Below are 12,814 nucleotides of genomic sequence, written 5' to 3' on the forward strand. Positions count from 1 at the left end.
GCACACTGTAAACCTGCTTGTCACTTTGCTAAAACCTAGCTAAACATGAGATGTTGATTGTACTGCGTGCGTTGACAATTCAATTCGCAAGTTCACTTGCGACGAAAGCCGTAAATAAGTGATCCGAAACCGTTATTCATCAAACCTTCCTTCAGAGTCCCGTTAGACCCGTTAGAGCGGTTACATTTATATCTCTGCGCTGATCAAAATTCAGTAATTTTATGTTGCCTTTTGAACACACAAAAAATATCGTAAGCTCTTAGAAAGAATTTCGGGGCAGTTAAGTAGTGTTACCATTTCAGGGCATCCCACAAATGCAAGAATGCGTCATGCTACCAGTGAAAGCGATTGAGATTGCCGTTGTAAACTGAATTTCAAAGATCGAGGCTTCCTGATTTGTTTCTATTTATGCTGTTATTGAAGGCTCAAAGCCATAGTCGGGAAAGATTGAGCTTGCTACGAGCCACAGCGTACAAGTTCATTGTCACAATTACGGCCATTCTGAGATTCCCGATGAGCCGTCGCTTTTTTTGTCGTAGTAATAAAAACTGACTGCCGCTTCCATGCTATACATTGAACGTTGAGGAACCGAACTACAGCATACCACTCTTGTTTGCACCTTTCGTGCGCTCATACTGCGAGAAAAAAGCACGAAGCGCGCCCACAGTGTGCATTCCTACGGGCCGCTCTGCGGAGCATCCACACTAGCAGCGCGACGGTGTCGCCACCTACATGTCGAGCTCGCGGCGAATATTCGACAGCACTCGCAATAACTATTTTCCTGGCGATTGCATACCTCTTGCTTCTGTAAGGGAACATCACGGAAACGCAAAACACGCAGAAAATGAAAGGCCGGCCTCGGCCATGAACAGACGGAGAGTCTGTCCGACCGCGCGCCACCAACGCATCGCACATCCGCTCGAATCGTCTGCGCCGCTAGCAGACGATACTTTGTTTGTAGCCATTGCCCGATGGCTCAAGCGGGTCTGATAAGCACCAAAATGTTCCTAGAAAGGTACAGGGGCAACAAAAGTGAGCATCTTTCTTCCATAAAGGTTAATTACTGTACCACACTAAAAAACGGCAGCGGCAATAGCTGGCGAGCGCCCCAAGCAACGGCCCGTTCAACCGCAGTACCGTTTTCGGAGAAGGCGCAGTGGCGCCCCTGGCGGCGGTAGACGCGCTTTGCTTCAGCCAAGGAGGTTGTATGGAACTTCTGGAGTGGAGATGGTGCTCGAAAACTGACGCCGACGGCCGCCATCTTGCCGTGGGTAGAAAACTCGTTCCGCGGCATAGAGTTAAGTTCCGCGGTACCAGACGCATTGCATTCGTCGCATAATGTACTTGTTTTTGCGGCGGGTTACGTTATGTTTTAGCTTCCGTTCTTTTTTGTTTTGTTTTGTTTTGCAAGTTGATTCTCTCATGCGGCTACCTTCAAGCGCACCGAGCTTTTCTTGCGCGCGTTCATTTCGCCGCATGTGGTTTCGGTTATGCTCCCCTCTCCGTGTTTCTATACCTCGCAAGGCGCCCGTGTGTGCGCCGGGGGCGCACACATCTGGTAATTATTTACATTCTTGGGCGCTAACAACTAAAATAAACAGGAGGCACAATGACATTTTTTTCTGCCCCATGTGTCGTTCTTCCGAGTTCTCTCTTGCCAAAGAGCAGAACTCGTGTTCGTTCGATCCTCGTTCGCGGATGGATGCTCCAAAGGTGTAGAAAGCAGAAATGGTCTGCTCGTGCGTCGCGTTCGGCTGCGCTAATCGCGCGAAAAAGGCGTCGGGGATCACCTTTCATCTGTATACAGTACTGAGGGTATCTGTTTGTTTTGGGTTTCGTGGGCATTACTAGTATTATAACGTTATGAGTGCACATTTGCCCGCCGTTTGTGCGTGATGTAAAGGGAAAATTTGCCGTAGCACCTGCCGTCCGCTTACTGAGCATACCGTACGCGCTTGTTTACGCAGATATGCGAATGTTTTCGCTCGTAGTTGTGGTGGTCCTGTGGTCGCTTGGCTGCGCGGAATCACATGTTTGTAACTATGTGGGGCGCAAATTGTTTTTCCGCACTAATTTAAATGCAGGGTATTGCTAAGGCAGTTACCGTCAAAAATCAAGGCACTCTTGTTTAATACATTTCCTTTACATCCGGCCATACGTGAATACACTGACGTTTCTCGTTAGCGCTGTTTCGTAGAAGTCTTCGATGCGCCGCAATGCTCTCCCGCGTTCTTCGTCCGCGGGATTTTGTTATCAATAGCACACTGCTCGCGTCCGAACTTGCGCGGTCAACGAGGTTGTGAATGTGATTGAGTAACCTCCTGCGAGTAGTTTTCTTATCAATAGCACGCTACTATCGTGCCAACGTGCGCGGTTAATGTAGTCGTGCATCCAATTAAGTAACCATCTGGATTTGAAAAATAAAGTCAGTGGGAGTCCCATGCCTTCTATAAAGTGCACGCGGAATAAGAAAAACCTGCTTTAAAGTGCTTCAGTGTGTGCCAAATCCATTTCGCAAAATACGATTGAAAAGCTCGAAATAGACCCGCCGCGTTGGCTCAGTGGCTAATGCACTGTGCTGCTCATCCCTAGAACGCGGGTTCGATTCCCTGCCGCGGCAGCCGCTTTTCTGGTGAAGGCGAAACGCGAAAACTACTGTGTGAACGATGTCTCGGTGCACGTTAAAGATTCCCCAGGTGGTCAAAATTAATCCGGAGGCCTCCACTACGGCGCGCCTCTTCGCCTGCGTTGCGTCAGCGCGTTAAACCCCACAATGAATCAATTAATAAACCAATCAATCCATCAAAAGCTCGTGCTTAATTTGGTATTCGGCAAGGGCAAAACTGGGCATGTTGTTTAAACCAGAAAACGTGCATTTGCACTACATATAAAGATTGCAATATCCTGATGGATATGATTCTTGCACTACTGCTTAAAAACCATTCGAACCGCTACTGCATTATTATTTATTAATCATTAATGAATAAGAATTCATTAATCCTAGCCACGCCGCTAAAAGAAACAATTAATACTAATCGCGCTTTCGCGTGTCCCGCACTTCCAGCGTGAAATCACGGCTAATAGTAACCTTATAACGCGGAATCTCTTGCCATGGCGCGCAACATGAGGTAATTTTAATGTTAAGGGGGCGGTCTATAGCCTTACCTATACCGAATAAACGTTTATTGAAATAAAATCAGGGGTGGTGCCTTTAGCATTGCGCTGCGCGTTTTCCCGCATCGACAGCTCTGTTGACCACCGTAAGATATAGACAGGCGAACTCGCTGCTTGAACCATATCTTACGTCAAAACCTTACGCGTAAGGCAAAATTCAGTCTGCCCTTAAATATCGTAATCGATATACTAGCTTACTATCGTTTTCTCTCTTGTAAAGCCAAAAAAACGCGACCGCACTTCAGCGTCCCTGCCGGCGCAGCGCTTTTTCTACCCACGGCAATATGGCCGCCGACCGGTTCGCCCTGCTTCACCTCCCCGCGTTGCCCGCTATGGGCTATGGGCGGCCTCCACTCCAGAAGTTTTATACAACCTCCTTGGCTTCAGCCGAACGCGGCAGAGCGAGTAGTATTAACTCTATGGCAGAGCGCTCCCGTTCGCGCCACTGGATCAAGACATTCTAGTTCACTGTAGGGAAACGGCGGAGGGAGCGGCTTCAACGGACCTGGGCTTGCGAAGGCTAGCTGCGTGACGTCATGCCGTCTCCTAACTTTTTTTTCCTCCATGATGTCTCTTAAGCTTTTTCTTCCTCCATGTTTTCGCGCCTCCGCTTCTCGTAAAACCATGCGTAAAACAAACACAAAAAGCACCATTTAGTGACGTCATCACAAACGCCTCCCCGACTCCTCGCGGACTTGCGGCCGACTTCACATTTATGGTTTATGCAGCAATTGCTACAGCTTGCGAAACTAGTCACTTTCTTTTGTGCGTTTTTTAGATGCATTTACTTTTATGGTACCTTTTTTTAGTATATTAGCGCAAAGTGAACATTTCTTTCCTTGGACATTCGCATCGTCATCGTCCCCTCTCAGACATCTCAGACTCCTTTCTCCAAGTGTCGTTTTTGCACGTGGTGACCGTTGGCACCGCCGAAGCGGGAACATTCCGTCTTATTTTAGTGCAGGTAATGTATCTTAGCCTGATTGACAATTTTTTTTCTTGTTCATGTTGAACTGTTGCACCTTACGCCCAGTTGAAAGATGTTTTGAAGAAGGTGAGCCAGCTGTGGTGCGTGCAAAATGCCCGTGTTTTCAAGAGCTTGCACTACGTTGTCGGCTTTCAGCGCACACATTCCGCGCTTATTAATGCGGCCCGGTGTTTTCGTGAAATGCAATGCAAGGAATTTGCATTGCATTGCACAACAGATTTGGTAGTGAAGTTCTTTGGTCGAAGCAATCGCTTCATTGAGATCGTGTACGTGTTGGTGTGCGCAAACTCGTGTAACAAGTTGTTTGTAAAGGAACTAAAATGTGTCCTGCCTAAACTGCTTTCCCCCCGTTTTATGGTCCGTTGCATCAGAACCAGATTTCGTCAACATCGCTTGAATCCTGCCGCGTATTCTCGGCGATCGCGCAGTTGGGGCTGTGAAAGTGTCTCAGCTGTAGTAGCTTGATTGATTGATTGATTGTGGCGTTTAACGCGCCGACGCAACGCAGGCGATGAGGCGCGCCGTAGTGGAGGGCTCCGGATTAATTTTGACCACCCGAAATCTCGTACACACGGGCGTTTTTGCTTTTCGCCTCCATCAGAAAAGCGGCCGGGAATCGAACCCGCGACCTCGTGCTCAGCAGCGCAACGCCTTAGCCACTGAGCCACCGCGGCGGGTAGCTGTAGTAGCTTCACGTTGGCAATAGCGTCGTGGAGGTTTTCCAGACAATTTATCAAACGTCATTTTATCGAAGAGGCATTTGTTTTAACGCCGGTTTAGCGAACAATGTACGTTCGTTTTATCAAAATTGAGGTTTCGTACCTTTCAGAGCCATTAAAGCAAAACTAAAGCAAAGGACTGGAAAGTCTTTTGCTTTAATTTTGTCTAGCCAAACGTTCAGGTTTTTTTTCGTTTGGTCATGTCTCTACAATGCATTATACATGCAGAAAGCTCCCAATATATATTTACATGTTTTTCGTATGGCTGTGGGTAGCGTTCCGTCCAGACGGAATGATATACAAGTGCGAAAGTTCTGTCCAGACGGACCGGAACGTTGCAGGTTATCCTTCCGTCCAGACGGAATACAACTGAAAGCTTAGCATTCCGTCCAGACGGAGCCGGCGTGAAATTTGTACAGTTCCGTCCAGATGAAAGTAAAACCGGCTGATTAGACACCAACTTGTGTATTCATATTTGGTGTAGGGGTTGCGCCATGGATAATGGCACTATCGTACCGGGTTCGATTCCCCCCGGACATGCTTTTTTTTTTGCGTGGTTGTGCCAGCATTTTGTAACAGCTAACTTTGCGCCCACTTTACAATTGACGCAGTGAGAGCGGTCAGTCAAAATTTTGTACTCAACAGAGCCAGGGCCGACGTAGCCATCGCTAGTTATGCCCGATCTCCTGTAATTATTACCAGTGATTGACAGTGAATCAGGCAATCAGTGAGCGGAAGCGGTTTGGCCAGTTGGGTAAAGATCAAAAAAGACTGCTCTCAACGCGAGTTATGTTTCCTCTGGACAGAACTTTATTGACAGTTGCCATTCCGTCTGGACAGAACGCGAAGAAAACAGTGTCGAGTTCCGTCCAGACGGAAAGGCAACTGTCACTAAAGTTCTGTCCAGAGGAAACACAACTCGCGTTGAGAGCAGTCTTTTTTATTTTTACCCAACCTGCCAAATCGCTTCCACTCACTAACTAGCCAGAGTCAGTGTGAATTATTACGCGAAGACAAAAGTGTCGAGTTCCATCCAGAGGCAACACAACTCGCGTTGAGAGAGCAGTCTTTTTTTTTTAAATTTTACCCAACCGGCCAAACTGCTTCCGCTCACTGACTGTAGAATCACTGTTTATTATTAATCGTTATTAATAATCACAGATGATCGGACTAACTCTAGCTCAATCCGAACGGATCTCCAAGCCGCCACCCGCTGCCCGCTTCACAATATTCCAGTGAGAGCAGTCTTTTTTTACCTTTACCCAACCGGCCAAACCGCTTCCACTTACTGACTAGCCTGATTCACTGTCAATCACTGGTAATAATTACAGGAGATCGGGCGTAACTAGCGATGGCTACGTCGGCCTTGGCTCTGTTGAGTACAAAATTTTGACCGACCGCTCTCACCGCGTCAATTGTAAAGTGGGCGCGAAGTTAGCTGTTACAAACGCTGGCACCACCACGCAAAAAAAAAAAAAAAAAACCATGTCCGGGGGGAATCGAACCCGGTACGATAGTGCCATTATTCGAGGCGCAACCCCTACACCAAATATGAATACTCAAGATGGCGTCTAATCAGCCGGTTTTACTTTCGTCTGGATGGAACGCTAGCCTCAGCCTTTTCGCATATCAACTTTCTCCGGCTTGTCGCCCCATCTTTCAGCAGGAATCTCCCCCCGGCCCCCGGCCCACTTGATTTATGTTCTTGTTTTCAATCTAAATTTGTGTGCTTTAATTTTTGTATTATGAAATTTATCACCATATTAGCAATCCTTGCAAGGCTTAGTATTTGATAATTCTATTTGGAAGAATTCAGAGCAGCCTTGGTGTAATAATAACTTGTAGTCCGGAAATTGTCAATTTATACCTTTCCCCATTGTTGTTCATGGTTAGGCGTCTCAGAGCCTTGTCCTCCCCCAACGCATGTAGTGATGCGATTCGCGCTTTGGCAGTGCGGTCTTATTGTCCTTTAGCAGAAATAGCTTGCAAAGTCGTTCGAAAGATTGGTGCATGAATTGACGTGAGGCCTTCCAACATAGTGTGGTCAGGAACATCAGTGTGTTCAGTAACCGCTCTCCCTTAACTATTGATGGAGCTTTTTTTGCAGCCGGTGCTGTTGTGCGGTACATCTGGAAACGTCTTCATTTGCCCCGTCTACGTCAAACGGCAGTGTTAAAAGTGGTGGGATAAAGCTTGGTAGTCAGTAGAGTGAAAAGTGGAGTTGTGGAGGCAAGAACGTGAAAGTTGAAGGAGACAAGTTGCTGTCTTGCACATGCAGCAAAATGGAGAGACGAGCTATTTTGTGAACATCCATGAGTTAAACTAAAGTGCAAATGGACACAAATATGAGAAAGGGAAACAAGACCAGTGCTGATCTCGTTTCCCGTTCTCGTCCCTGTGTCAGTTTGCGCTAAAGTTTCACACATGCAGCATTTTGCTTTGCTTTTGAACACGTCTCAAGAAGTTCAGTTCTGGTTGGGAGCGTTGCATAAATAAAAAAAAAAAAAGATACACCTGGTCTGAGCCAAGAGATAGAATTAAACTGTGGGGAGCTGAAATCACATGATATGCTTGGGTGAAGGGAGACAGAGATTGAGGCAGATCAACCTGCATTGTGGTTACTAACTTTGTTCCCTTCAGCTCCCAAGAAAGGCGGTTGAAATGGTAGGACAAGGCTTGGTAACCTGTTGCACTGAAATGCAGTGCTGATAAAGAAAGAGGGACACAGGTACAAGCCTTCCAACTTTCTTTTTGACATTGGACACACCTGCACCTAGAAGTGCCATGCGAATGTAGTGTGACAGGAGCGATGACTTAGCAGCAAATGTGTGAAAAAAAACACTGGAATAAAAAAAAATCAAAAACAGCTAGCCTGTAATGCTGTGTTGCTATTGTTCAGAGGGAGGGTTAGAACGGGAAGGAGATTTAACTAACAATTGGGCTGGTACAATCAACAGAGTCAAATTTTCGCTTACTAGACAGAAGGATTTCTTTTTTAAACGTAAAGGACTGGCGTAAATTTTTTTTTAACAAAAAGCCTTGGTGAAACGTTTCTGATAAAACGGCTTCAACAAAATCTCGTCGTTAAAGCTGTCTGTATGTTGTCAATGAGTGCTGTGGAACAGCGCAAACCAACGGTGCGTCCTTGACAGTCCCAAGACATCAGAACCAGGTGAATTCTCATGTCTATGACATCAGAATAGCTTTTCAGGTGCCTTGATGTTTTGCTTGCTAATTTTTGTAATTTTTCGAAGCCCTTTAACAGTTTCGAGTGAGCAAGTCACTGCATGACTTATTGCCTAGGGATGCACAGAGGGTTTTCTACTAAGCAAACTGTTTTCTCACATTATTGGCAAGTGTAAACAACTGTTGAGTGCTATACTGGGGTACATCTTAAGAACGGCAATAGCTCATGTAGTGTATCACTCCGCCGAAGCAATAAACCTAGATGTCAACGCGGGTGCGCGTTTCGAAAGAAGATTGTGCCTAATGCACGGCATCTTCCACTTTTTCTCACGTAGTTTGTTTGTCGTCCTTGAAGTAGTTTGTAAGCAGACTAAGCCGGAAAATTCACGGAAAAGACTGTTGTCACATTCAAAATACTCGCAGTAAGGCGCAGGGGCAACTTCTGTTGGGGTTCTTAAGTCGCACCCGCGTGTAGTGCGCAACTGTTCAGTGGGACCACTGTTCAGTTGCACTTTTAGTGATAGGGTACACTGTCCCACTCTACATTGTGCCAACAACTTCACTGCAGTGCATACACACAAGCGAATATGTAAACCAGCATAAAACAGAACAGTCCTATAAATGGTGCCTATCATTCTGTTGCCATGCCAGGATAGCGCTACGCTGTTAAGAATTTTGAATAGGCAGGAAACAGGTACAAAATAAACTACTTTACGAAGGATTTTGTCTGGCACGGAAGACTTCTGTGACCCTTCTTTAGCTGCTGGCTCTGTGACAAAAGTTCTGCTAAAATGAAAGATTAGTGGTAAGTGATTTTATCACTAGGGGTACATAATGCAGGCAAAAAATGTAAGAGCCACAGTGCCAATTCTATTTGAAAAGGGATCAAGTGATGGTGCTTCCTTCAGCTTGAAAGCTGGGCTGCAAAGCTTTCGGTACTGCCTTAAAATGTTAATTAGATGTGGTCATGTCTTGCGCATGTGACCATGTTTAACTTGCAGCTTAGTTGGTAGCAACTAAAGAGGCAACATCAGTATTGGCGTGCATTTAGTTTAGCTGATGCTCCATACAAATGTAAAAAAAAATGTACCAATGCAGTTGATTATGTAACATATGTAATTCAAAATGTTGCAGTAAATAAATAAATGTTGATGGCACTGAGTTATTGATCAGTTTAAGTTGTTGACTGACTGAAATGATTGAGTGAGCCAATTTGTGAAGCGTCAAATGCCCCTCTGTTGGTGTGTGCCACTGTCAGCGAGCTTGATGCAAGTTTCAGAGGGGACATCTACACTTGTGTAGATTGAGATGTGGGTGTAAGAGCATCTTTTTTCTTTGTATCTTTCCTTCTCACCTTTACTACGGCTGGCAGTTTTGACGAGTCACCCTTGTCAGGCCTGTGTTACAGAAGTGCTGACACAGAATTTTTGTGCTATGTTTTTTTTTTCACTGTGTTTTGGATGCCTACCAGTCCAGTAATCATAGAATAACACATTAGATGTTCAACCGCAGCGTAAATAATTATTTGCAGCCTTATTTATTCGTATGTGTTTCGGTGAAGTGAACACCGAAGTGGCCGTTATGACAGGATGGCACTTTACGTCACTGTTCTTGTCGCACCATGGCCAGTCTGGATTTGCACGCTAGAGCGAGTGAACATGTCGAGACCACCTGTGGTCAAACACGCCTGGGTAGCACGACGTCAGTCTCAAAACTGTGATGCGATATACACGGAGCAGCATGCGCCAACCTGGCGGCGGCATTATACTGCAAAACGTGCCATTAGGCGTACTAACGGCGGCCGGCGCATATCCCCTTCAGACACAAATTAGGATAAATAAGAAGAAAAATTGTGATTCCTTCAAATCTGCTTTCTAAAAACAAACCTAAACTCAGTGGTATGAATGAAATTAGGTTTATTGGTCCAAGAAAAAAAAACTGATGTGTACATTTGTACACATGGTGCCCCTTTTAAGTAAAGCGTGTCAGTGAGCACAATAAAAAACCATGTTCTGGCATTTGACTTGTTAGTAGTGTTCAAGAGTGCATTATCAATGCCTCTAGATTGCTTTTTGGCATGAAATTGGAATAGGCAATCCTTTGCAGCATTTGGGGCTGAGGTAAACTCCGCACAGCCTGTGTTCCAGTACATTCGAAAGAAGTTAGCACTGATGTGAATTGGCCAGTGGTTCTTCTGTCAAACCTTGTGAAATTCATTGGCATGGGCGTGCCAACATGCAATTTGTGGACATGCTTTGGAGAGGTCGTGCGTGGTCTTCCCCTCTTGGGTTGCGCAGCCCTGTTGCTGGCAATCAAGCTACGTGCAATGTCTGACTGAAATGCCACGATGTGTTTCACCTCTCTTTGAGGGAGTCCCTCAGCATTCGCATCTCATATGTATTCCAGCCAGCTGTTCCCATCAGCAGTTGTGGCCAAAAGAGCTCAAGACGACGTTGTCGCCGCTTTTGCAGAGTTAGTGAGCCGTCTCTCATACCTATAACAGATACAATACTCGCATGAATGCAGTAACACAAGTTAGATAAAAATGAAATGCAGACAAGGTGATCCGGCTAGTGAGCGTTGAGGCATCGTGTACAATTGTACATATGCGTTTCTTTTCTCCGCGGCCTACTGCCATCTTTTACAAGAATCACAGAAACTTCTCATTTGCGACAAGCTAGAACCTTATATGCTAAGCTGATTGAACATTTTTTAAAAACGTTATCACCCGTAAAAACAAAAATTCACAATGCACTCACGTGCCATACCATACCATAATAGCTTTACCATAATAGCTGGAGGCGTCCATCTTGAGTGTTTGTTTTGGCTTCGGCTTTGGTGCGAAAACAAAAGCTGGCGCTAATTGTCCACTTGGAAGGCTTGCAGCAGTGCGCAACGGGAAGTACCATTCCATTTGAAGCAAAGGAGCTTGCGCATCATGGCGTGATGTGTACAATCGTTAACACACCGCCGCTAAAAGGGATATCATCCCCCCTCCCCCCCCCTCGTCATGCCAGCAATTCGATTGGCTATGGCTAAGTCTTCGTATTACACTCTTGGAATCCAGGGAGGTAGGGTAGAGGTGCTTTCATTTTGAATAACAAAGAAAATAATTAAAGGCTGAAATAATGCAAGCCTTTGCTTTGGCCCTTTTTGTAGTTGGCCCTCCAGTGCCCAGCTTGTTAGTGCCAATAGGTGGATGAAGCGAGCAACCGGTTATTTACTTCCACCTGCATCACCTCAATTCATGCGTGTATGGGTGGCAAAATCGAGTGTATCGGTGCAAAATCTTGCAGTGAACGTACAGTGCTTTGTGGGTTGAAGAAAAAAAAGCTAAGATACCAACCACAAGAGAAAAACAGTTGAATGACGTTTCAGTCCCTCGGCCTTGTGCACATTAAAAGTGAAGAAATAAAACATAAGTTAGACATGCTGGAGGCAGCTAGCCAATGACTTGCGTGGAAGGAAGGGGGGGGGGCATCTTAAGTGTACTTTTTGTTGTCTGTATTATTAAAGATTCAAGATACAGTCTGGAGGTGAGCTCTTTGGCAGCGAGAACATGTGTCTTTTCGGAGTCTATTTCATGATTAAAAATTTCCAGACACTTTCTCTTTTCTTACATCATTACAATGCTGTCATAGCCATCGCTCAGTGTATGCTCAATTGACTGGAACTTTGTACACCATGCTGGGAAAACATTATTTTCGTAATCTGTCTTCATCAGTGTTTCTTTAGCTTGTGGTCAGCGTCTTTGCTTTTTCTCCAGTGATCATTCCCAACCATATGGGCATCCGTCGAAGCCTGGATTTGAGTGCTTTGTGTGTTTAACTGATGGCTGCGTCTCGTCTCTCCCCCCCTGCAGGGCCATGAACACGAGCGGAAGCTTTGGTGGCGGCGGGGGCTTCCGCGGAGGTCACGGAGGCTTCCGCGGGGGCGGTGACCGTGGCGGCGGCGGCTTCCGTGGTGGCCGTGGCGGTGGAGACAGGGGTGGCTACGGCGGCCGGGGAGGCGGCTATGGGGGCGACAGGGGTGGCCGCGGTGGTGGCGGTGGTGACTGGGGTGGTCGTGGCGGCGGATTTGGTGGCCGGGGTGGATTCAGGGGCCGAGGCGGCTATGGCGGCGGTGGCTTTCGTGGAGGCTACGACCAGGGGCCCCCTGAAGAGGTTGTTGGCAAGTAGACACCCCTTCTTCACTTGGAAAGGTGGGAAGAGGAGGAGGAGGAGGGGGGGGGGGGGTGTTGTTCTCTTGGGGCAGCAGTGATTCTTTTCTTTTCCTTTTGTAGGCACCTGAATTACAACTGGGTGCACATTGGCAATTTTAGCATGGTGTTAAATTTTTTGCCCAGGCTGCAAAAGCAACAGGTTCCAGAGATGCCTCAGTTGCCCGAATCAGGCTAAAAGAATTGTGGGCACTTGCACGCTGAATTATCCAAACAAATTGATTTAACTGAAAACGCACCCTCCGCGGTGGCTCAGTGGCTAAGGCATTGTGCTGCTGAGCATGAGGACGCAGGTTTGATTCCCGGCTGCGGCAGCCACTTTTCTGATGGATGTGAAAAGCAAAAACACCAATGTGTTCGAGATTTCGGCGCACGTGAAAGATCCCCAGGTGTTCAAAATTAAACCAGAGCCCTCGATTACGGCGCGCCTCATCGCCTGCGTTGCGTCGGCGGGTTAACTCTTTCGTTACCACGCCTATTCAAATCGATCACCAGTGATCGATGATTTATATTGCCTATTTCAACATG

The 12,814-nt window shown here is 46.4% G+C and overlaps 1 protein-coding gene across 1 annotated transcript in view; it reads left to right on the top strand.

The window, feature by feature from the left end:
- The first annotated feature begins 3,985 nt into the window (after positions 1-3,985).
- The window catches only part of LOC144176474 (uncharacterized), a 41,626-nt gene continuing 32,797 nt past the window's right edge, over positions 3,986-12,814 (top strand). Inside the window, exons 1-2 of the mRNA XM_077705213.1 lie at positions 3,986-4,138; positions 11,930-12,237. Of these exons, the coding sequence (XP_077561339.1) occupies positions 11,934-12,237 (304 nt within the window). The 5' untranslated portion in view covers positions 3,986-4,138; positions 11,930-11,933. The remainder of the gene's footprint in view (positions 4,139-11,929; positions 12,238-12,814) is intronic.

This window comes from Haemaphysalis longicornis, unplaced genomic scaffold, assembly GCF_048455015.1.
Source record: "Haemaphysalis longicornis isolate Haplotype H1 unplaced genomic scaffold, Haemaphysalis longicornis Haplotype H1 scaffold_1, whole genome shotgun sequence".
Lineage (NCBI taxonomy): Eukaryota > Metazoa > Arthropoda > Arachnida > Ixodida > Ixodidae > Haemaphysalis > Haemaphysalis longicornis.